General features: G+C 46.9%; 2 protein-coding genes across 3 annotated transcripts in view; one reads left to right on the top strand and one right to left on the bottom strand.

Moving 5' to 3' along the window:
* Positions 1-26,153, top strand: part of LOC147096676 (homeobox protein goosecoid-like) — a 55,502-nt gene that overhangs the window by 10,015 nt on the left and 19,334 nt on the right. The window lies entirely within an intron of this gene.
* Positions 1-26,153, bottom strand: part of LOC147096677 (cytochrome P450 2C19-like) — a 36,825-nt gene that overhangs the window by 9,289 nt on the left and 1,383 nt on the right. The window contains exons 3-7 of one of the 2 annotated variants that reach the window (XM_085973244.1): positions 17,149-17,311; positions 14,772-14,921; positions 6,536-6,696; positions 996-1,172; positions 537-678 (exon numbers count right to left, since the gene is read on the bottom strand). In XM_085973244.1, coding sequence (XP_085829370.1) covers positions 537-678; positions 996-1,172; positions 6,536-6,696; positions 14,772-14,921; positions 17,149-17,311 — 793 coding nt within the window. The remainder of the gene's footprint in view (positions 1-536; positions 679-995; positions 1,173-6,535; positions 6,697-14,771; positions 14,922-17,148; positions 17,312-26,153) is intronic. The other variant, XM_085973245.1, reaches the window with a different exon arrangement.

The following is a 26,153-nucleotide window of genomic DNA, read 5'->3' as shown; positions in this document are numbered from 1 at the left end:
CTGGTAATTAAAATACTTGCGGCGAATGCAGGCAAAGGCAACGCTGTCGACCTGCCCAATATGGCAGCTGTCACGTTCCACGCCACAGTTGGGTGACAGTGAGGCGGCCGCCTTTTTTTTTTTACAAAGCCAGCCTGAACGGCCGACGTTAAGGCATCCAATTTCTAGGCCTGAATTTCTTGGAGGCAGCTTCAGTAATGGAGGAGTTTCGATCTGAGATCAGAGGAGATAGTTTGGCCAAGGATACCGCACAGCACCTGAACTGGCCTTAAGATGGAAATCTCACTCAGAGAGTGGGCTGGGTTGAGAAATGGTTCAGTAGGAGACGTTCTTCTGAGGTTGTGGCTGACACATTGTAGGAGCAGAGCCCACGGATCTTCAACTCAGCTACAAGCTGCACCCTACTTGATGTTTGTGCGCTCAATGCTGATACTCTGGTGTCTGAAATGGGAACATGTTCCATTCTCCAACACTAACATCCCTTGTGTTGGACTGTTGAAATGCATCCTCCAATTATTTCAAAAGAGGTTGCTTACCCTGAATCTGCGGATACCTCGCCATGTACTGGATAGCCCATCGCAGCGTCGTGCTGGTTGTTTCAGTTCCAGCCAGAAATAAATTCATCGCTGACATCAACAAGTTCTCGTGAATGAAATTTGAGTCAGGCTTGTATTTCTCCTGAAACAAAACAAAATAAATGTACTTTTAAAACAAAGGTCTTACATGGTGTATCGTCGCTTATGGCATTTTCTCAAACTCAGGTTGTGCTGTTACCCAATCTATTCATTGCATTTTTTGGCTGCTTATATATTAATGTCATTGGGGTGTTTACAACACTGGTTCCCAAAACGAGGATTTTGTTTAGCCGGCGATAACCTCAGTTTAAGGCTGTCAGCTTCACCAGATCAGTGTCCAGGAAAACCCTCTGTTATCTTCAGGAGAGGATGTACAAAAATTGGAAACGTATGAATATAAAAAGAAAACTGCTCCAGTACCTCATCCATCTTGATGAGGAAGCTGTCGATATAATCCCTGGGAAAATCTTTCTGGAAACTTTCTCTGTGACTTTGAATACTTTTATTCAGAAAATTGCTCAAATCTGCTATATTTTGGAAGATCTTCTTGTGAGGCCCAGGCAGGAAATCCATGATCTTTGGGAAGTTATTGTACAGCTGCAAAGCAAACAATATTTTCATTAACACTGTAGTGCTTCTGGCCACCTGGTGTCAAAAGGTTAATGTGGAGCAGACTTCCTACGTGGGACACTGTTGAGTCTGTGTGTCCCAGTTATGTTTAGGATCAATCACTGTACACAGACAACAAGAATAACTTTTAACAGGTCTTTACTATTCGGAGGTCAGGGCTGAACTACCCAGCAAATCCCTACACAACACTTATATACCGGTGTGGTCACCACCGGTATTACAGTATTACAGTATACAGCAGCCAAGAGAAAGTAGTACATCTCTTAAGGTAGTTCTCTTAAGGTGGAACAGGTTACATACACCACAGACACGGTATGAAAAAACAGTTTCACCTCCTGGTCTGGTGCTAAGCCAGAGAGACCAATGAGTCTCGGATTCAATCCCTGATCTCAGCTGGGAATAGCTAGGAAGAAAGGCTCAAGAGACTAACCTTAGTTCCACTAGAGAAAGGAAAACTGCTCCTTCCACCCCCACCCTTAGACCCCCAACACACACACAGGATGGTGAAATGTTGGACAGACTGCGAGTGAACACAGTTGATTTGGGGTCACCTTTAAAAGCAGTTGGATCGATCCCTGTTGAGAAACTGGATTGGGGGTTATAAAGACATTGGGGAGAATGTTAACATGGTCGGGTGGGGGCGGTTAAATGGGCAAAAATTCCAAGCGTGTCTGGAAGCCGCTCCAACCCACCGACTTCTGGGTTTTACTGAGGCGGGACAAGGGAAGGGCACCCAACCCGCTCCCAGGAAACAGGTTGGCATTTTAAATATGTTAATGAGTCTGGAAGCCTCGGATTTAACCTGCTTTGCTTCGGGAAACCCAGCAGCTGCAGCGAGGTGAGGACAGCTTCAGGGAGCACTCCTTGGGACCAGGAGGAGCTTCCTCCCGGCCCCCCAAGCTCCCCCACCATCAGACTCCACCCCCCGGATCGGATCCCCCCCTCGGGATCAGACCCCCACCCCCCGGTGTTGGGGAATGGTTTCCCCCTGTTCAGATTGGACCCCACCAACCCCCCTGCAAGCTTGTCAGTTGGGGGTGGCTTCTGGGCGGGGAACTTGTCAATGACGAAAGATGCACGCTGTGAAGTTAAAACTTAACGGGTTTCCCGCGTGCTACCAGACCACCCCCCCACCCCACTCCCAACGGGTCGGGAAGTAAAATCTCCCCCCATTGAGTAGCACTGTTTGATTATATTTTTAGGAAGACCGGGATAGGGGATCAGCAAGTGGTGAGGGAGGGAATTCCCCGATAGAATATACTGCATGGACTCAGAATGTCTTGCATAGAATCAGGATTGAGTGGGCTTGATGGGTTGATGCCCTTGACTCGTTCTGGATAAGAAACAGAGGAAAGTATTGAATGCCAATCGGTGCCTTACACTGTGATCCCAGCACAAAGCTCATCCCTCAGTACCTCTCCCATCATAGTGTCCCACTGTACTTTAACCCCAATATTTTTGCTTCCATGATCCTACCTGGTAGACCATCACAAATATTTCTCACTCTTTGAGTGAAGAAGTTCTTGCTGATAGTTGTTTTAAATTTACTTTTAACGAATTGACATTGATGTTCTCTGCTACTACTCGTCTGCCTTAAGTTGATGTAATATTCTGGGTTTCCTTTATAACTATCTAATAATTTGTAGATCTCGATGAGGTCCAGCCATAACCAACTTCTGTCTAGATTGTAGAGCTTCAGCTTCTCTAATCTTTCCTCATGGTGCTACCCCATTACTCTTGGGATCAGTCTCGTTGCTCATGCCCCCAATCTCTGCCGTGTTTTATAACATGGTCACCAAAACTAACTGAGACCTGACCAGTGCACTGCAGAGCCTTAGCACAACCTCTGTAGATATGTGTTTTCCTGTGGCTACATCTATCAGAATATTTGTTTGTTTGCTTACTTCACTGCCTTAACTGGATGTTGCAAGTGACGAGTCTGCCGAAAGACTTGCATTTATATAGTGCTTTTCATGACCACTGGACCAATCAGCTAATGACGTACTTTTGAAATGGAGTCACTGTTGTAATGTAGGAAACGCGGCAGCCAATTTGCACACAGCAAGGTCCCAGATAATCTGTTTTTGTTCTGTTGGTTGAGGAATAACTATTGGCCAGGACACTGGGGATAACTCCCCTGCTCTTCTTCGAAATAGTGCCATGGGATCTTTTACGTCCGCCTGAGAGAGCAGACGGGGCCTCGGTTTAACGTCTCATCTGAAAGACGGCACCTCCGACAGTGCAGCACTCCCTCAGTACTGCACTGGAGTGTCAACCTAGCTTTAAGCTCTCAAAGTCCCTGGAGTGGGACTTGAACCCACTCTGACCTTCTGACTCGGAGACGAGTATGCTACAAACTGAGCCACAGTTGACAGTCCCAGATACCTTTCTAAGTCTCCCTGTGCTAATTTAGCTTTCATTCATTCTGTAAATATTTACATTTATCAATGTTAAATTTATTTTACCATTTGTCTCTCAGATAAATAATTGATCTAATTCCTTTTGCAAATCTTAAACTGCATCCTCTGTCTCTACTACTCTCGTTATTTGAGCGTCATTTGGAAATCTGACCAGTTTACAGTTAGGAACATAGGAACAGGAGCACACCATTTAGCCCCTCGAACCTGTTCCGCCATTCAATTAGATCATGGCTGATCTGTGACCTAACTCCATATACCCTCCTTTGCCCCACATCCCTTAATACCTGTGGGTAACAAAAATCTATCAATCTCAGATTTAAAACTAACAATTGACCCAGCATCAATTGCCGTTTGCAGAAGAGAGTTCCAAACTTCTACCACCCTTTGTGTGTAGAAGTGTTTCCTAACTTCACTCCTGAAAGGCCTGGCTCTAATTTTTAGGCTATGTCCCCAGTCCTAGATTCCCCAACCAGCGGAAATAGTTTCTCTCTACGTATCCTATCAGTTCCCCTTAATATCTTGAAAACTTCGATCAAATCACCCCTTAATCTTCTAAATTCCTGGGAATACAACCCTAGTTTGTGTAATTTCTCCTCCTAACTTAACCCTTGGAGTCCAGGTATCATTCTAGTAAATCTACGCTGCACTCCCTCCAAGGCCAATATATCCACCAACCTCATAGTTCCCCAACCCCACACAGCCGGCTTCTACCTCCTTCCCAAGATCCACAAACAGGACTGCCCCGGTAGACCCATCGTTTCATCCTGTTCTTGCCCCACGGAACTTAGTTCTTCCTATCTCGACTCTATCTTTTCTCCTCTTGTCCAGTCTCTTCCCACCTACATCTGCGACTCTTCCGACGCCCTCCGCCACTTTAACAGTTTCCAGTTTCCTGGCCCCAACCGCCTCCTTTTCACCATGGACGTCCAATCCCTCTACACCTCCATCCCCCACCAGGATGGCCTGAGGGCGCTCCGCTTCTTCCTTGAACAGAGGCCCAACCAGTCCCCATCCACCACCACCCTCCTCCACCTGGCTGAACTTGTTCTCACATTGAACAACTTCTCCTCTGACTCCACTCACTTCCTCCAAATTAAAGGTGTTGCTATGGGTACCCACATGGGTCCTAGCTATGCCTGCCTTTTCGTGGGATATGTGGAACACTCTTTGTTCCAGTCCTACTCGGGTCCCCTCCCTCACCTCTTTTTCCGATACAGTGATGACTGTATCGGTGCCGTTTCCTGCTCTCACCCCGAACTAGACAATTTCATTCACTTTGCCTCCAATTTCCACCCTTCCCTCACCTTCACATGGTCCATCTCCGACTCTTCCCTTCCCTTCCTCGACTTCTCCGTCGCCATCTCTGGGGATAGGTTATTGACCAACATTCACTACAAGCCCACTGACTCCCACAGCTACCTGGACTACACTTCCTCTCACCCCGCCTCCTGTAAGGACTCTATTCCATTCTCCCAGTTTCTCTGTCTCTGCCGCATCTGCTCCGACGATGCCACCTTCCACACCGGTGCTTCCGACATGTCTTCCTTTTTCCTCAACCGAGGATTCCCCTCTACCGTGGTTGACACGGCCCTCAACCGTGTCCATTCTATCTCCCGCACTTCTGCCCTCACCCCTGCCCCTCCCTCCCGGAACCACGATAGGGTTCCCCTTGTCCTCACCTTTCACCCCACCAGCCTCCACATTCAACGGATCATCCTCCGGCATTTCCGCCACCTCCAACGTGATCCCACCATCAAACGCATCTTCCCCTCCCCTTTCAGCATTCCGTAGGGACCGCTCCCTCCGAGACACCCTAGTCCACTCCTCTATCACCCCCAGCACCCCTTCCCCTTTGCCCGGCACCTTCCCGTGCAAGCGCAGGAGATGCAACACCTGCCCTTATACCACCCCCCTTCCCACTGTCCAGGGCCCCAAATACCCCTTCCAGGTAAAACAGTGATTTACTTGTACTTCTTGCAATCTGGTATACTGTATTCCCTGCTCACGATGCGGTCTCCTCTGTATTGGGGAGACCAAACGCAGATTGGGTGACCGCTTTGCGGAACACCGCCGTTCAGTCCGTAAGGGTGACCCCGAGCTTCCGGTCGCCTGTCACTTTAATTCACCGCCCCATTCCCACTCAGACCTCACCGTCCTCGGCCTCTTGCATTGTTCCACGGAAGCTCAGCGTAAGCTCGAGGAACAGCACCTCATCTTCCGATTAAGCACTTTACAGCCTTACGGACTCAATATCAAGTTCAACAATTTCAGATCATAACCTCGGCCCCTATCATATTTTTATATATTTTTTATCCACACCTTTGGTTTGTGCCTTTTCCTTTTTCTCTCTCCCACATGGCAGCTGTCTCTCACTCTGCCAGTGCATTTCACACTTCATCTAGAGCCGTCCTTTGTCTCTTTACCTGTCCTATTACCATCTCGTCTCGCCTTGAATATCTCTTAATGTCTCTTCACCTCTCACTGACCTTCCCCTTTGTTCTTTCATCTCCTCCCCCATTTCCCAGCCCCCAACTGGCCTTTTAATCTGTTTCATTTCCTGCTTTTCTCTCAGTTCTGACGAAAGGTTTCGACCCGAAACGTTGACTCTGTTTCTCTCTCCACGGATGTTGCCGGGCCTGCTGAGTTTTTCCAGCGTTTTCTGTTGTTATTTCCAATATATCCTTCCTCAGGTGTGGTGCCCAGAACTGAACACAGTACTCCAGGTGTGGTCTAACCAGGGCTTTGCATAGCTGGAGCATGACTTCTAACCCCTTGTATTTTAGTCCTCTATATGTAAAGGCCAGCATTCCATTAGCCTTTTTGATTATTTTTTTGTACCTGTCTGTGACATTTTAATAAAACATGTACATGGTTTCAGTAACACTATGATCATAAAATGAAAGGAAATACCTGCACCCAGGGGCTACTTAAAATTCGGATGTTTTCTGCAATCATCTCCATCAACGTGAGAAACTTCTTATCTTCATAACCAAACCGGTCTCCAAAGACAATGGAACAGATGATATTTGACGTTGCGCATCTCAACAGAAAATCTGGGCTAAATGGGGTCTCTGATATCATTCAAAGAGAAGACCAATTAGAAAGGTACACAGTGTTAAGCAACCCAGAGGCAGACATAAATGTTTTATAGATATTAAAAATCAGAAATTTCCGTTAAAAGAGATGTCAATTAGCTATTTGATTGTGGGAGCGTCATTACTTGGGTCTGATTCTGTCCTCATACGGTATCCATAGACATGCACTCCCAGTGGAGGGATCACTGGGTAGCAGTTGGGATCAAGAACTGATTTTTTCCCTCCCCAATCCAAGGGTTTAAGCCCACTGCAGTGACCCCACCACCGCATCAGCTGGGACCAGTCAATTCAGAGGCTTGAACCTGGGGCATTCCTGATCTTGTGTCTCTCAGAACTGACCTCCGCTTCGTATTGAAACAAACTGTGATATAGCTCGGGTGTGCAGTCACCTCAATTGAGAATCCCTCTGCCTCGCTTTTAAAATCCTCATTCCAACCCTTCTCTTGAGCAACCTTCTCCTTTTTCTGTCTCGTTCAGTAAAGAGCTCAGATCTTCTTTATATGAGGAGTGCTAAATTAATGCAAGTTGCTGTCATTCTGACAGCTTCCAGCAGATGGTAATATAACTGCAACTGGTGTGAAGCAAAGTTTAAACGTGATTTTTAACCTTTGGAATGTTGGCTGAGATCTGACTCTCCGCCATTTCTTTGTAAATAGCAAAATAAATACCCACACCTGCAGAGAACTCTATTTTCATTGGCCAGTGTGCGTCTCAACAGTTACCTGTGTTGTTTTGACCATCATCACTCCCTAAATTGCTCATTCATCTCATCGCTGTTTGTGAGACTTTGCAGAAGGGCTGCTGTGTTTGCCAACGTAACAACACTGACTTCAATTCAGAGCAATTCATATGATGTACCTTGGGACATATAAATGCAAGTCTTTCTTTTTAAATTATAGATAGACACCAAGGCATAGAAATTGGAGATTGCTAAAAACCTGTCGGTGGCACCACAGTCCAGAGTTAAAGGCCGCCGAAATTGATGGCGCTGGCAGGGCCAGTAACTTACCACTGGTTGCTAATTAACATTAGCCCAGCGCTAAACTTACTGTGCAAGGCCGTTTTCGTGGTGTTAGTATTTTAAAATAGGCAGTTTTTAGCCCTTACAGCTCAACTGCCTTCTGAAAAATAATTAACATTAAAAAGAATTCCCAAATGGGATTCTTCACCTCTTGAAGCTGAATTGTTTCTGCGCCTAAACAAATGGGAAAAGTGCTTCAGTGCTAACACAAATGGCCCATCAAGCCAGGGAAGGAGCACTCAGGGTCTAGCATGCAGTACTCCAACTTTGTGCAGGGGGTCAACACTGCAAAAGAGGTCCTCTACCCACAAGGGCCAGGAGGACATCCAAAAAGAAGGATCTGGGACCAGATCGCCGAGGCTGTAACTGCCAGCTGTGTTGCCCCCACGACCTGGCTCCAGTGCCCAAAGAAGCTTCATGACCTCAGACCAATGGTCAAGGTCAGTGAATGCATCTTCAAAAGCCGTCTCCTACCTACTGCACCAGTAGCTTCACACACTTATCAATGCACGACTCCCACACACCCCCCCTAATCACTCACCTACCAACAATCTGTACCAAACACGAGGCACACCTCCCATTCCTAGCTTCACCTCACCCCCCTTAGAGGAGACGGTGCTGGCTATTCTTGGCAGGGCCATGGTTGAGCCCTTGGCCAGCGGCAGGGCTGAATGGATATAAGATGCTGATATTCTCATACATTATTCTCCTTCTCGCATGCTCCTCTTGCTTTCCTGCCCTCCCCTAACCACAACTCCACCCTTGTGCCTTACTCATTTCACACACCCAAGAAATGCAGCCTGCCCAGCCAGTAGCTGACCAAGAAGAGGGAGAGGAGAGTGAAGAAGAAGAAACAGCGTCACTCGATTTTACACTCCCAGCCACCAAGTTCGACCAGCAAGGCCATTTACAGTGTCCCCCACTGATAGTCAGCAGTCTTCCACCAGCCATGCTACAGCCTGACATCAGTAGAATAGGCAAATGCACACACAAGGCAGTCACTAAGGGAATGCATAAGGGTGATGAATTGATTTCTTGATGTCATATTGGATGGATAGATGGATAAATTTGGATTGGAAAGTTTGCTTTGTGGTGGCTTTTATATCAGCATTGTAGCCAAGAGGACGCTGCAACAGGAGACATAGTTAACATCTCGCAGTTCGCTGTCCATCGCTGCATCCGGGAGGTCACAGAGGCTGTCTACAGTTGGCGAAGGGACTACATTTCCTTCACCATCACCAGAGAAAAGCAGGATGAGCGTGCATGTAGCTTTGCCAGGATAGCAGGATTCCCCATGGTGCAGGGTGCCACTGATTGCATCCACATAACAATTCTGAGATCTTCTGTAACCGCAAAGGCTACCACTCAGTTAATGTGCAGTTGGTGTGCAACCACACACAGCTAATCCTTAATGTCAATGCCTGCTATCCTGGCAGCAGCCATGATCCCTTCATCCTGCACCAGACCGATGTGCAAGTATTCTTCCAGCCACCGTGTCAAGCTCGCAGCTAGCTGGTCGGAGATACGGGCTATCCGCTCTCCACCTGGCTCACGACTCCCCTCCGCAACCCCAACACTCCAGCCCAGCACTCATATAATGAGAGCCATGCTGCCACCAGGAACATCATCAAGCAGACCATCGGGGTGCTCAAGCAACGGTTCCGCTGCCTTGACCGCTCGGGAGGAGCCTCCAGTACTCGGCTGAGCGGGTGTCCATTTCGTGGCGGTCTGCTGCATGCTCCACAACTTGGCCATCATGAGGGCCCAACCCTTGCCACCAGGGATTGCGAGTCCACCTCAGGAGGAAGAAGAGGGAGGGGAGGACAAGGAGGAAGAGGAAGATGAGGAGGAGGATGAGGAGCGAGGGAGGAGGCAGCCACTCAATCAGCCTTCTGGTAGGGCAGTCCGTGACTGCCTCATCAGATTGCGGTTTGAATGAATTAAAGCCTAGATCCCCGTTGCTCACCACAGCCCCATCATTCCATCCCCGTCGCAGGCCATATCACAACGCAAAGCTGAAATGAGAGACACCACAAAAGAAGCTGAGACTGCGTGAGAGCAGTCTGAGATTGGATGCCACGAAGCATAGACTGCACTAACATTGCCTCCGCCTGTGCTGCAGTGGAAGCTGCCAGATCGCCCATCACACGCGGCATCAGGTCTGGGTCGGCAAGGTCTCTCTGGGAGGCTACCATCCTTTGTAGACTGGAAATGATGGGCTCCACGGTGTGCGCAGAGCCTTGTGCAATGTTGGTGGCAGACTCCTCCACGCTCCTTATAAGAACATAAGAACATAAGAAATAGGAGCAGGAGTAGGCCAATCGGCCCCTCGAGCCTGCTCCGCCATTCAATAAGATCATGGCTGATCTGATCCTAACCGCCAATCCACTATCACAGAACCAGCTCCTGAATCTAACAGAATTAGACACACGAAATAGGAGCAGGATCAGGCTACACGGCCCCTGGGCCCGCTCCGCTACCCACAGGGCCATGACCGATCCGAACCTAGACTCATGTCCAAATTCCTGCCCGCTCCCCATAACCCTTAATTCCCTTTACTTCTAGGAAACTGTCTATTTCTGTTTTAAATTCATGTAATGATGTAGCTTCTACAGCTTTTTGGGGCAGCATATTCCATGGACCTACCACCCTCTGAGTGAAGTAGTTCCTCCTCATCTCAGTTTTGAAAGAGCAGCCCCTTATTCTAAGACTATGCCCCCTAGTTCTAGTTTCACCCATCATCGGGAACATCTTCCCTGCATCCACCCGATCCAACCCCTTCACAATCTTATATGTTTCAATAAGATCACCTCTCATTCTTCTGAACTCCAATGAGTAGAGTCCCAATCTACTCAACCTCTCCTCATATGTCCATCCCCTCATCCCCGGGATTAACCGAGTGAACCTTCTTTGTACTGACTCGAGAGCAAGTATGGCCTTTCTTAAGTATGGACACCAAAACTGTACGCAGTATCCCAGGTGCGGTCTCACCAATACCTTGTACAACTGAAGCAATACCTCCCTATTTTTATATTCTATCCCCCTAGCAATGAAAGCCAACATTCCATTGGCCTTCTTAATCACTTGCTGCACCTGCATACTAACCTTTTGAGTTTCGTGCACCAGGACCCCCAGATCCCTTTGTACTTCAGTACTTTCCAGTTTCTTGCCATTAAGATAATAACTTGCTCTACGATTTTTCCTGCCAAAGTGCATAACCTCACACTTTCCAGTATTGTATTCCATCTGCCAAATCTCTGCCCACTTACTTAGCCTGTCTATGTCCCCTTGAAGGTTTTTTATGTCCTCCTCACTCACTACTTTCCCCCCCATCTTAGTATCATCTGCAAACTTTGATATGTTACACTTGGTCCCCTCCTCCAAATCGTTAATATAGATTGTAAAGAGTTGGGGACCCAGCACTGACCCCTGCGGAACACCACTAGTTACTGATTGCCAGTCTGAGAATGAACCATTTATCCCAACTCTCTGCCTTCTGTTAGATAGCCAATCCTCTATCCATGCCAGAATATTACCCCCAATCCCGTGATTTTTTATCTTAAGCAATAATCTTTTGTGTGGCACCTTGTCAAATGCCTTTTGGAAGTCTAAATACACTACGTCCACTGGTTCCCCTTTATCCACCCTATACGTTACTTCCTCAAAGAACTCCAGCAAATTTGTCAAACATGACTTCCCCTTCATAAAACCATGCTGACTTTGTCTTATTAAATTATGATTATCTAAATGTCCTGTTACTGTCTCCTTAATAATGGACTCCAAAATTTTACCTACCACAGATGTTAGGCTAACCGGTCTATAGTTTCCAGCCTTCTGTCTACTGCCCTTTTTAAATAAGGGTGTTACATTAGCAGTTTTCCAGTCTGCCGGGACCATTGCCGAGTCCAGGGAGTTTTGGAAAATTATTACCAATGCATCCACAATCCCTACCGCCACTTCCCTCAAGACCCTAGGATGTAAGCCATCAGGTCCAGGTGATTTATCCGCCTTGAGTCCCATTATTTTACCGAGTACCACTTCCTTAGTGATTTTGATCGTGTTTAGCTCCTCCCCCCCTTTAGCCCCCTCTTTGTCCAGTGTTGGGATATTCTTAGTGTCTTCTACTGTAAAGACTGATGTAAAATATTCATTGCCAAGTAGCTCTCGGGCACCCTTGCCATTGCACCTATCATCCCCGTGTGCATGCCCATCACCCTTCTTCTAAACGCCTCCCCATCGAGGTCTTCATCTGATTCCTGTGCAGCAGAACTCGCCCTCCGGGGAGCTGGCCCTCGAGCTACCCTTTCCCCCTGGCCTTGCTGCAGCCCACTTGTCCCCTTTGCTTCACCCTGTGCAGATCCCACTACTATACTAGCCTCTAAAGAATGCGTAGTGCCAGTAACTGAGCTGGTGCCTCCGGGTGAGACATGCAGTGATGCTGTGTGTTCTTCCTCCTCCTCTTCTCCTGTCTCGCTCTCTACGGTGCCCTCAGGGACAGGCTGCTCAGGTGATTGCTCATTATCTGAAAGCATAAAGGCACAAGAGTCGGGTTAAGGTGAGGGGAGCAGGGCAGGAAGGGAGAAATGCATGCATACAGCATGATTTGCTGGAAAGTGTGAAACGCTTGTAGGGTGAGGGGGAAGTGGGCTGAGAAGAAGAAGTAGGAATGAACATACCGTTGTTGTCCCCAAGGGGGTGAATGTCACCGGTGGCCACGGCGCCCACCACCTGCCGCCCAATAATCTGCAGCACTATTTTCCAGCGCAGACAGTGATTGGGTGTTGGCTTGTCCCCCGCCTGTGCACTCCTGCTCCCTCCTGTTGTGAGCCACCTTGGCCTGCAAGAGAAAGGAAAGTGTGTGAGTGAGTGTGGAGCAATGTGTTTGGGTGCTATGCCTGCCATAGTTGAATAGCTGTCATTGTGTGCAAGGTGTGAGATGTGGGTTTGAGTCTTGGTAGGTAGAGATTGTTGGTGGGTGAGTGCTGGCGGTGTGGTGCTTTGGGCAGTGTGTGAAGTCTGTGGTTCAGATGGTGGTAAGCAGTATGTGTAGAGGCATTCACTCACCCTGACCACCCGAGCGAGGTTGTTAAATTTCTTCCTGCACTGTGTGTGTGTGTCCTGGGGGCCACAGTGCTGCCCAAGATGTGCTGCGCTACCTCCCGCCACATGGTACGGAAGACTTGCGGCGAGCGCCTCCTGCCACTTGCTGGGTAGAACACCGCCCTCCGTCTCTCCACAACGAACACCAATGCTTGATCGCAGAATCTGCGGGCTCTCTCCCTGGGGCGTGGATCTGCCATGAGCACAGCTGCTTCTCCTTCAGCTCCATCTCCTTCACCTGCTGCTGCTTGCTGAGGCAGCTACACAGCCAGCAATGCTGAGAATGAGGTGAATGAGAATGAACCTCCTCTTTAAGAACCGGAAAAAACCTGTGGCAATCATGACTTGCAATTAGACTGCGTCTGATATTGGTCCACCCTTTGAGTGTACTCTTTTGTTACGATCAATAAACACATAAACTGTAACTTAACAAAAATACATTAAATGAAACTTTAAAAAATGTAATTAAAATTTGGTTGCCGGGAGTGATGATGCACTCCAGTTCCTGCGGTGCCCACCGGTCACAGAAGGCCTCGAGTGTGCTGACGGACACCGCGTGCTCCATCTTCAGGGCCACCCGGGCGCGAATGTGACCCTTTGAGTGTAAAGCCAATGAGTTTGAGCTTCAAGACTTGAATTAGGACTCCAATCATTTCTCTGAGCAGTGAGCACGAATTTTGTGTGCAGTCTAAAGCATTAGCGCCTGGCGCTAATTCTCCAACATTTCTAATTATACTGTAGCGCCCATTCCTGGGCTATAACGAATTTCTAGCCCAAATTTAAAAAGTCAATTTTTCTTATCTACTAGTACCACTCCTTTAAATCTGCACATAAACAACCCGTCTCTGACCAGATTGTTGTAATTCATCTGTGCTAATGACAGTGGATTTGCTAGAAATCCTAGTGACCACATTCACTAATGATCTGAAACTCATGGCGGAGTACTGCCTGAAATGGCGTCTTCAACCAAGTACCACAGAGATAGTGGTCTCCGTCTTCCACTTGCTGCACAATGCCAGTGCCTCTCATGAACTCACTATATCATCTTAAATGGTCAACTCGTCAAACATGATGCTCACTCAATCTACTTGGGCATCACCCTTGACCGGTCACTAACCTATAAAAACCATCTACTGAAAACTGCTAGGCAAGTTCAAACCTGAAATAACCTCATTGTCAAACTTGACGCTCTCCCTGGTGAGCAAATACCTCCACTTGACACTCACCTGCTCTCGTAGTTTGCTAGTCAGTTGCGGAATACTGCTCTCCCGTCTGCGCTCGCTCACCGCACACTTAGCTGGTGGATACTCAACTGCAACCTGCTATGTATCTTGTGTGAGTTACAGTGAGCCCTGCTCACCTCCCATATTTATCAGTCCTTTGCAATATAGCTCCTCCACATCTTCGTCTTTCAGATGTGGTAGCAAAACTGGTGAATAGACTTTGTGACGAAACCATGTTGCCAATTCACTGAGTTGTTCCATTCACGAACAGCGCGGCTCTCTTCTAGACACCCAGTATGGTCAAGCTTTCCTGATTTCCTTGACATTTCTCTACCAGCTCACGGGTGTGAAGCGTGAACAGCAGATGCTCCTATAAATCACCATATCATCTCCGATCCTACAGACTGTCACCTGCATGCTGGTGATGGCAATGCTCCAAACTGGATGGAATTATACGCCGAGGCTGCTTACACTTTATAAAAAATCTGGTTCTGTGTCACAAGAATTGAAGGCGTTAGATTGCCTGAGCTTCTATGTTTCAGATCAATTCCCATCAAGGGCAAAAATAATTTCAGAACTGAAGTCACGATGTCAACCGTACCCATCCCAAACTGCTATCCCTTCCCATCCATCCCTAGAAGTGATCCCCAGTTTGGAACGCTACTTCTAATAATTGAAAGTAATCCTCTAATACTTTAGTCGGAAACCTTTTTTATTCCTGATAGCTGTAACCAGGAACTGTGCTTCTTCCTGGATCCGCTCTTCAATGCCCCTTTTCCCCATTCCAAAATTCCTCAAGGTGCTGAGAGAGAATCTCCGAAGTTGTTTCCATCTCTCCCCACTACTGAAGGCAACTCCTGCAAGAGAGACATTAACATGAGTGGAATTTTCCTGGGTTGGAATTTTCAATTGGCTGTGGATAAAATGTACTGAATATTTTTCAATTTCCTTTCTGTCTTCCACAGCTGTCGAGAGCCTCCAAGTACCTCACCCAAGTGGTTAGTCTTCTAGGTGGGAGTTGGTGCTACAGTTGGCCTCAGAATTCCTCCCGAGTTAGAGAGGGGATAAATCAGCCACAGCTCCTGCTCCTGATCACGATCCAGGGTCTCCCAGTGGAAGGTGTCTACGAGTGGATGACTGCTGAAGGCAGGATTGAGCTTGGCTGTGTTGTCCCGCAGTCGAATGGCCTGTCAACACTCACCAGCCAGGTTCACATATGAGGAATGGCCACTTGGGTCCAGAAGCCTAGTGGTTACGATATTGGACTGGACAACCCAACAGTTGGTGAAGTCAAATCCTGCCAAGGCAGCTTGTGAAACTGTGCATCTTGTCTTTGAATGCACCTGTGTTATTGCAGTATTTTTGCGGTGACCCAGGCTGGGGAACAGTTCCATGGGTGGGAAGGATCTTCTGATACCTCATCCAAGTGACCATTCTTCATATGTGAGCCTGGACAATGAGTGCTGGCAGACTATGTACAAAAACTCCTCTCCAGTTTCCTCTTCCTACCTTCCTAAAGGCATTGACTGGGGCATGTTTCGAAGGGAATTTTTGTGCCATTCTCTATGTACAAGCTTTGACAGTGAGTATTGTAAGGCTCTTCAACCATAGGATTATCACAGTTGAGTCTGATCCTTTACAACATTCGACTTTCACACTCGAACGATTCCATCATTAAACAAAATCCTGCCGATTTTACCCTCCCTTAGCCAGTGGTCTTGAGACCAATTTTTGTATCTGTATTCTTTCCCAGTTTCAGCTTAGCTCAGTGGTAGCACTTCTGAGTCAGAAGTTTGTGGATTCAAGGTCCACGCCAAGACTTCAGGACTTAAGCACTTAACCTAGCTTGATACTTCAGTGCAGTACTGAGGGAATTCTGCATTGTTAGAGGTGTTGTCTTGAGATGCTAAATCAAGGTTCCATCTGCCGGTTAGGGTAGATATTCTTTTGAAGAAGAGCAAGGAGTTCTTCGTGTCCAGGACAACATTTATTCCTCCACCAACAACACATAAACTTTTCCTTGATGGCAAAGTACAAAATTAGTGGCATTGTGATCAATACCGCCAGAAGTTGGACATCCCAGCTTGGCTCGGTTGGTAACCCACTTGTCTTAGAGTCAGGAGGCTTTGGGTTCAATTCCCACTGCAGGATTTCAGCATGTACTCTAGACTGACACTTCAATGCGGTACAGAGGGAGTACTGCCCTTTGGGTGAGATGTTAAACCCAAGCCCATCTGTTGGTAAAAGATCCCATTGAATTGTTTAAAGAAGAGGTGTCCTGGTCAATATTGATCCCTTAACCACCACCACCAAAAACAGATTACAGGAAACTTTCGATTAACCGGCCACTAAATAACCGGAATGCTCTATCCACCGGCAAAATTCAGGAGTCGGTTCAGATAACTTTTTTTACTTTTAGTTACTTTTTTTACTCCATTTGTGGCTGTGCAAGGGTGTAGCTGAAGCTGTTGCTAAGCTACAGAGACGCTTGCAACTTGTGCCGATTGTTTTGAAGCAACAGGGTTTGTTGCTTTAGACGGAGCTCTGAGCTCCGTATCTTTTAACTATAGCGTTCGGTTATCCGGCATTGTTGATGGACCGGCACCAGGTCAGTCCCGTCCGTGCCGGATACCAGAAAGTTTCCTGTATCTGATCATTTATCTTATTGTTCATTGCCTGCATAACAGCAGTGACTATAGTTCCAAAGTAACTCATTGGTTATGAAGAGCTTTGGGATGTCATGCGAATGGAAAAGGTGCTTTCTATATTTCTATGACGCCATTGCATCAATTTATTCCTCACTTGTTTAAAATTTCAACAAGGAAGCATAGAAATAGGATTATCATTGGATGAATGAGGGAGAAGTTAGAAGAAATGTATTTTAAAAGGAAGGATATTTACGGATATGGGGAAAGGGCAGGGATTGGAGTAGGTAGCTCCAGTTGAAGATCTAGCACCGGCACAAGCTCAATGGGCTAAATGGCCTCCTACTGTGCTGTGCATTCTATGATTCTAAATGCTCAAACCTCATGGGGGAAAAAGCAGTGACAGTAATTTGAACAGAGAGTGAAAAGGATTTCTCACCGTAGCCGTTTGATATTTTTTTGAGGACCGGGAAGAGGTATCTGCTGCTGAAGTCGTGCCCTCGATCGACCAATGCTTCCTTCACAGTCTCAAAGCCACACAGCACTACTGCAGGGTAGCCACTGAACCAGATGGTGAATATGGGGCCATACTGCTGACTCAGCTGTGGAGATATGATAGAAACGTAACAACTGTTAAAAAAGGTGCCGCACCCTATATAACATCAGAGTGTCTATTGACACCATTGTGTCAGGCAAAGAGTTGGAGGCTGGGCAGGAAGGACTTACAGAAAACAGTCTACTTACTCAACAAACAGAGTCTATTTAAATAGCGCACTACAGCAAACAGTCTACAGAGTCTATTTAACAAGAGTCTCAATGAACTAGAAGAAGCAGAACCGTGACAGAAATTACAGCAATATTCTCCTGATAAAAGCTTTCTCCAGCTAAATGCAGTTAGTGGAGGATAGTTACATACAAATTATGTGCGTAAAATCAATCCCAACCACTTACAACAGTGCGGTCTCCAGCCGTGGATGATGGAATAATTACCCAATCATCTCCATTTTGGCTGGGAATAATGGTGTTACTATATGCAGTTGTATTTCCTTGACATCTAGGATAGAATCTCTTCCTATGTGTCTCCAGCACTAAGCTTAGCTCAAATACAACGTGCATACGCTCATCCTGGGAGCAAAAAATACATTTCACCCTGACAGATTATTTTACAGTTTTCAGCATTCCTTTCCTGAAAGTGATGATTCCTGGTGGTGTACATTTTCACTGGTATCTCATCCAAGTAGCCATTCATGTATGAGCCTAAACAGTGAGCAGCAGCCTGCTTTTTACTTGTGGGGATGCTCATGTGATGAAATATGTCATTCATCAGACTCTGTATTTAACCACATATATTGTATTGCCTGCTCCTGTGTTTGTATTGCCTGCTCCTGTGTTTTACCTTGTATTGTATATAGTGCACCGCCCCCTTTCTCCCCATTGGGTGTGTCGGCTCCGCCCATACCTGGCCCTACTTAAGACAAGCCCAGGCTTGTCTTGCAGCAGAACAGCAGAATGCTAGGTGAAGCCACAGGCATCTTTCTTTGCTAATAAAAGCCTTGTTTTATCCAGTTAACTTTGAGCCTTGAAGTTATTGAGGCGCATCAGCTCACAGTTAAACCTCTTCCTAGTGCCGCCCAACATCCAGACACATGCTTCTTCCAGCCGGGGCTCCTGATTAACGATCAGCAGCGAGAACCCTGAGTCGTCCTTTTCTTCTCTTCCTAACTCTATGGCATTGAGGCCAATTGTAGAGCTCCACAGAGATCAGCTCACTCAGACCGGGCAACACATCCGAGACCTCTCTGATACGTATGGCTCAGCTCTGCTCTGATCAGTTTACTTAGAGATCCAGGCACTGGGAGGAATGCCCATTTGAGATTGTTTTGGTGTGAATTTTATGCTCATCAACACGAGGGATGTTAGTGCTGGGGAATGGAATACCAGTGTCAACTTTAGGCACGGCCCAGTGAGGTATCATTTAATCTACTTTAGTATTGCACAAGACCTGTGCTACTGGCATCAGTTTTGCCCTCCGATGTGCTGGTCTGGTGCAAACAGCTGCAACTGGTGAGTAAACCTGCCTTGACTTGCTAAGGCCGGCAGCAGGGAAGGCCTCCTGGTACGTTTTAAGATACGTGGGACGTTTTGCTAAATTAAAAGGTGCTATATAAGTACAACTAATAGTTGCTGTCGTCTTGTGCCCACTAAGAAGTACAGGAAACTCTCGATTTACCGGCACCTAAATAACCGGAAATCTCTGTTAACCGGCAAAATTCAGGAGTAGGTTCAAGTAAGTTTTACTTCATATTAGTGGCAGTTCCTGGAACTGTGGCTGTGTAACGGGGTTCCTGCACCTGTTGCTAAGCAACAGGGACGCTTGGATCTTGTGGCCGGGGTTCCTGCACCTGTTGCTAAGCAACAGGGAAGCCTGGATTTGTTGCTGTGTACGGAGCTCTCGTACCTTTTAAACTATACCTCTCTGTAATCCGGACTTTTTGATAAACCGGCACCACGCCGGTCCTGTCGGTGCTGGATAAAAAAGAGTTTCCTGTAGTTTGAGACTGCCCAAACTCATTTCACATAGGACACTTACAGCCATTAGACAGAGAATGTCATCTCATCAGTCCAGGCTGGATTTGAAACTAAGGGTGAAAGGTCATTTCATCAAAAACTTGTCTAGATTTTATTTCAGCTGAAGAAATTCTGTTGGAAAGTTTTGTCATTTTGTCATTGTGATTCTACACCTCTTGACTCTTGGCAAAAAATATTTGCAGGGCTGAGTGGGTAAGCATAGTCTGTGATACTGGGCCATACAGACCCAGAAAGGTCCAAGATTCGACCCTGGGACTGTTGTCGATCAGCTGATCTCAGTTAGGGTAGTGATCGGTGTAAAGTCTGTGAGTTGTTTAGTTAATTAATACACAGACTACCAGAGTAACTTAAAACAGGACTTTACTATTCGAAGGTCAGGGCGAATCTGCCAAATAAATCCTGACACAGCACTTATAGATACATAGAAGATAGGAGCAGGAGTAGGCCATTCGGCCCTTCGTGCCTGCTCCGCCATTCGATGAGATCATGGCTGATCCTTTAATTCAGTATCCCGTCCCCGCCTTCTCTCCGTAACCCTTAACCCCTTTTGCCCGTAGAAATATATCTAATTCCCTCTTAAATATATTTAATGAGCTGGCGTACACTGCCCTCTGTGGCAATGAGTTCCACAGGTTCACCACTCTCTGAGTGAAGAAATTCCCCCTCATCTCTGTCCTAAATGGTTTAGCCCTTATCCTTAAATTATGTCCTCTAGTTCTGTTCTCACCCGCCAAGGGAAACATTCCTTCTGCATCCAGTCTGTCTAGACCTGTCAGAATTTTATACACTTCTATGAGGTCCCCTCTCAATCTTCTAAACTCCAGTGTGTACATCCCTAAACTACATAGTCTCTCCTCATAGGTCATTCCCGCCATTCCTGGTATCAGCCTGGTGAATCGCCGCTGCACCCCCTCCATGGCAAGAACATCCTTCCTCAGATGAGGCGACCAAAACTGTACACAGTACTCGAGGTGTGGTCTCACCAGTGCCCTGTACAGCTGCAGCAAGGTATCCCTGTTCCTGTATTCTAACCCTTTTGCTATGAAGGCCAGCATACCGTTTGCCTTCTTGACCGCCTGTTGCACCTGCATGCTCGCCTTCAGTGACTGGTGTACAAGAACACCCAGGTCTCTCTGTACTTCCCCCTCTCCCAATCTATTGCCATTTAAATAATAATTTGCCCTCCCGTTCCTGCACCCAAGGTGGATAACTTCGCACTTGTCCACATTATAGTGCATCTGCCATTTATCCGCCCAATCGCCCAGTCTGTCCAAATCGCTCTGGAGCTTCCTGGTCTCTTCCTCTGAGCCCACCCCCCCTCCTAGTTTAGTGTCGTCTGCAAATTTGGAAATGCTGCATCCGACTCCCTGATCCAGGTCATTAATGTAAATTGTGAACAGCTGGGGGCCCAGGACAGATCCCTGTGGTACCCCACTTGTTACTGCCTGCCATTCAGAAAATGAGCCGTTTATTCCAACTCTCTGTTTTCTATCTGACAGCCAGTTCCCTATCCACGCCAAAACTTTCCCCTTTATCCCATGAGCCTCAATTTTCCATGCTAATCTTTTATGTGGGACCTTATCGAAGGCCTTTTGGAAGTCCAGGTACACCACATCTACTGGCTCTCCCCCATCTATTCTACCAGTTACTCCCTCAAAAAATTCCAATAGATTAGTCAAGCACGATTTACCCTTTGTAAATCCATGTTGACTCTGTCCTATCCTGTCCCCATTTGCTAAGTGCTCCGCTATTTCATCCTTAATGATGGACTCCAGCATTTTGCCCACAACTGATGTAAGGCTTACAGGTCTGTAATTACCTGCTTTTTCCCTACCCCCCTTTTTGAATAGTGGGGTAACGTTAGCTACCCTCCAATCCATCGGCACTGTTCCCGAGTCTAATGAATTCTGAAAAATCATCCTTAGTGCATCCGCTATCTCTAGGGCCACCTCCTTCAGTACCCTAGGATGCATGTTATCAGGCCCTGGGGATTTGTCCACCTTCAATCCCTTTAGCTTCCTTAACACCATATCCTTAGAGATATTGATTTGCGTCAGTTCCTCCTTTGCCAATGTCCCTATTTTTCCCGATATCCCAGGGAGGTTTTTTGTGTCTTCCTTCGTAAAGACTGACCCAAAGTATGCATTTAGTTGATCTGCCATTTCCTTATTTCCCATTATATATTCCCCCGTATCTGACTGCAATGGACCAACTTTGGTTTTCACCAGTCTTTTCCTTTTGATATACTTATAAAAGCTTTTGGAGTTAGTTTTTATATTTTCCGCCAGCTTGTTTTCGTAAGCTATTTTGCCCCTCTTGATTATGCCCTTTGCCCTCCTTTGCTCTATCTTAAACTGTTCCCAATCTTCCGCTCTGGCGCTTTTTTTGGCTATTTTATACGCCCTATCTTTGGATTTTATGCTGTCTCTAATTTCCCCTGTTATCCACGGTTGAGTCACCTTTTTAGATTTCCTTTTATGCCAGATTGGTATAAACAATTTTTGCAATTTTGTCATTCTATCTTTAAATGTTTGCCATTGTTTATCTACCTCCAGTCCTCCCAGGAACGTTGTCCAATCAGACCTACTCAGTTCCCGTCTCATGGCATCATAATTCCCCTTGTTTAAATTCAGGACCTTAGTCTCTGAGTCAATTTCTTCGCTCTCCATTTCGAGTGAGAAATCGATCATGTTATGATCGCTCTGACCGGTGTGGTCACCGTAGGTATTACAGTATACAGAAGCCAACAAAGTAGTGCCACACCTAAAATAGTTCTCTTAAAGGTGAACGGTTACATACAATGGTTTTCTTAAAGGTAGACGGATACATACACTACAATCCTCCCTTTTTAGCTTACAACATACTTAGTCCCCCATTAAACATAACATATATTCAACTTCATGTAAAACAATTCACAGGTATAATCGATGCGGGAAACAGTTTACAGATTCAGTCTCTGCGGGAACAGTTCACAGATTCAGTCTCTGGTCTTGACTCGGTCCGAACAACATCTCTGTGGTGTAGCCGGTTCACATTGCTAGCGTGACTCATCCAATAGTCTTTCCCTTGACTTAACAGCTTGAACTTCCGTCCTGCTGAACCAGCAGTGCTGACTTTTACAAACAGCTGGACTGCCTTGGTAATTTTTCCTACTTGCCAACTGATTTGGCTCCCTTCATAGGGCCCACGTACATGATCTGGTAGAAGTGATAATGATTTAGATGGTTATCACCTTCTGCTTCGTCTTTTTCTTTTCTGCTTCTTGGAGACTCTCGGGGCTCCCTTATCAGCTGCCAGCTGTAGCGCCACCATCTCCCTATGTTCCTTAGACTTTAAGTGCTTCATCCTGATTTCTGCACTTTGGGAGTTTTCATCACAAGCTGGGCAGGCCAAGTCCTCGTAATATTCCGTGTCACTCAACAGGTCATGGTAATATTCAGTGTCGTCCTGAACTAGTCTAGCGAGAGGGCCTGCTACTTCTTCCTTACCCAACTGGACGTTAGCCGACTGTTGTTCCCTCCCTAGACATCTTTCCTGAAGAGACTTCTTCATGCGTTCATATTCATCCCGCTCTTCCTGGGTTTCCTGCAAATCCTTCACTAATGACCTCATTTGTGATTTCAATACTTCCCCTTCCATCGGGGATTGATTGATCGGGCTATTCAATCCTTCTACTGGAGCAGCTGTTTCAACATTCTGTTGTTCACATAGACGTGATTCAGCGTACTTTTGGCATCCCAGTAAAATCTGTGTTGCAACCTCAGCTATTTCCATAACTTTTGAGAGCTCCGAACTCCTTCCCTTTGAAGATTGAAGCTCGTGTTCAGATTGTTCCCATTGCAGAGTCTTGTCCCTCAGCATATGAAGGAGTTGGCTGACCGTTAACTCTTCCACGGGAACACTGTGGATCAGAGTCTTCTCCATTTCATCCACCTTTTCCTCCAATGCTTTCACCTTTTCCTCTTGTACTTTGGCTTTCAGCGCTCGGAGAAGTTGCGCCTTGATGCTCTCTAGCTCATGTTCAGGGGCCATTCTTACAGTCTCTGTGTTTCTTACAGTTTCCTTTTCTTCCACTGAAAGGATTCCCAGTTGAATCTGTTCTTCAAGTTGTTGAACCTCGGTCATTGCCGCCTCATATTTGTCTTGGGTTTCCTTCAATATTTTTATGAGTTCTTGGACATCTTGTCTTTCATGTTCTGCCATGTCTTTCACCTCTAATTTCTCATCTATGGATGGAACTTCTACCGATGAGTCTGTCTTGGCCTTGAGCTCATCAAGAATTTCCTGCAGCCTTTGGACTTCTTGCTCATGTTCAACCTTTAGTTGCTCATATGCTTCTACTGAAACTAGCTTTTCGGAGGTTGCCGAGTTAATCCCCTCCAGGATTGTAGCCTGGGCCTGTTCATACTGTTCCTTCAACTTCTCAAACTCTGCTTGTAAGGAGTCGTAGAGAAGAATGGGAATAAAATCCTGGCTTCCTGAAGATTCCTCTTCATTTGCTCCTTCCTGCAAATATTCTAACTCCTGAACAGCATAAGGGAGATGTGATCGGTAATTGGTCACAATGGCTCTATGGTCGCTCTCTGCTTGAGCTAGCTGCTTCTGTTGTCTTTCCAGATTCTCCCATTCGGTGTCATAGAACTTTTTCATTGTTTTCATCTCTTGTTCGAGACAGTAACTCACTTGTTCTACTTGCTGTCGTAATTTGAAATAAAGTTGAGTCCGAGCTCGGTGTTCGTCAGTCATGGATATGTCCGTAAACTGAACAGACTCAGAATTCTCTGTCAAACTATGTTGTCGTTGTTCGGTGGAGTTCTGTTCTGAAACTTTGTTCTTCTCTGGAGCATAAGCCTTTATGCATGCCTTCGTTCTTCCAACCTTAGTCGGCAAGTCCATTTTAGCCTTGTCTTTCATATTTGGGTTGGTCTTATCGTCATCCGTTTCAGAATCTGAGCTGATTGTCTGCACCGAGTCCTCACTCGTTATGGCTTTTAGATAGTGTCATTCCATGTCTATTTTCTTGATCCACTCCCGTCCCAGAAGTGGTGGTCCTCCCTCAGGTAGTACGTATAAGTTCATTCTTGGGTGTTCTTTACCCCCATCTCTCACCTTGACTCTTATCTTCCCCATGGGGTATACTTTATGCCCCGTGTATGTCTGCAATACGAACTTGGTATCTCTTAAGGGTATATGTGAGAATAGCCGGTGGTAATCCCTTCGATTTATGACTGATAGAGCTGATCCAGTGTCCAACTCCATTTTCACTTGGACTCCAGCTATTTTTAGCATGACCCAGATAGTTTGTAGGTCAGCTTCCTTACTCACATTGTGAATTCTCAGACTGCCCAGCTCCTGGCCGTTTGGGTCTGAGTCCGAATTCTGTTCATCTGAACTCTTCTCAGCCACCTTGTGTACCTTGTTGTACTTTTCCTGTGATGGCTTCCTTTGGTTGTTGGTCTTCTTCCCTGACCGGCATACCTTAGCTATGTGACCCAGTTTGCCACATTTCCTACATTCCTGGTTCTTAAACCAGCATTGGTTCTGGTTGTGTGTTGTCTTCCCACAACGATAGCATTTTGTTGTACTCGAGGTAATTTGATCCACACTGAGTGCCGCTGCCTTTAGCTGCATTTCCGCAGTTCCCTTCGCTGCGGCTTCGTGCGATGCTGTCAAGTGTAAGGTCGTTCTCTTCGAGTAGTCGCTTTTGCGTTCCTTCCTTTGACAACCCGCACACAAACTTGTCTCGCAATGCCTCTGTCAGATTCCCTCCAAACTGGCAGTGTTTCGCTAGTCTACGCAGTTCGACCAAGTATTCTGCGTTGCTTTCGTCTTTCCTTTGCGTTCTCGCATAGAATTTGAATCGTTCCGCCAACATCAACGGTATGGGGTTCAAGTGATCCTTCAGAACAGTCACAATATCATCGAAAGTCTGATCCGCCGGTTTAGCTGGTGCTAGTAGATGCTTCAAGAGCCCGTATGTCTTCGCGCCCATCGAGTTTAGCAAGGTTATAGCTTTGTCATCTTCTTCTATTTTATTGGCCTCACAATAGATCTCAATGCGTTCCACATACGTGGCCCAGTCTTCTACCTCGGAATTAAAATCGTTGATGTTACCACGCTTAGGCATCTTCCTCTCTTCCTGATAACACCACGAATTATTTCTTTAAATTTTCTTTTCTTTTTTTTTTTTTTCCAAGATGGCGGTTCCCGCGAAAATGGCGGTTTCCCGCGCTTATCTTCTCTCCCCGCCCACTTCAATGGCGGTTTCCCGCTTCTGTCTTCTTCCCCGCCTAATGGCGGCTTCCCGCGTTTCTTCCCTAGCGGGAGGGGTACACTTTCCCCACGGGCGACGGCCGCTGGCTTTCAGGTTCACAGCCTGCGCGTCGGCTTCAGGGCTTTCCCTTTTCTCGGCAGGGCAACCGGCGCTGGGTACACCCCGTTGACGGCGAACAGTTTCAGCCGCTGGGCTGGCTCTCGCTCGGTTCCCCTTGCTCGGGCTCTGTCTCTCTCCCGCTCGCTCGGCGCTACCGGCGCTGGGTACACCCCGTTGACGGAGAACAGTTTCAGCTGCTGGACTGGCTCTCGCTCAGTTCCCCCTTGGTCGGCTCTGCCTCTCCCGCTCACTCGGCTCCCAATCGCGCCTCCCAGCCCTCTCGCAGTCCGGTGCTTCCCTCCCCGGCTGCGGCTGAGTTTATCTCTTCCCGCGCCTACGCTCCCGGTCGCAGCGCTTCATGGCTTCGGTCGCTGCCCGGCCTTTTTCGCCGGTCGCGGTCTAGCTGTCTCACGACGCCGTTGCGTCCCCCAGCCTGTCTGTACCACGGCTTCCTTGCTCCACGCTGCCCCAGTCTCAGCGCC

This window comes from Somniosus microcephalus, chromosome 34, assembly GCF_052327205.1.
Source record: "Somniosus microcephalus isolate GS21.2 chromosome 34, FLI_Smic_1.0, whole genome shotgun sequence".
NCBI classification, from domain to species: Eukaryota; Metazoa; Chordata; class Chondrichthyes; order Squaliformes; family Somniosidae; genus Somniosus; species Somniosus microcephalus.
The sequence above is the reverse complement of the archived record's forward strand: the minus strand, read 5'-3'. Positions and strand labels throughout refer to the sequence as shown.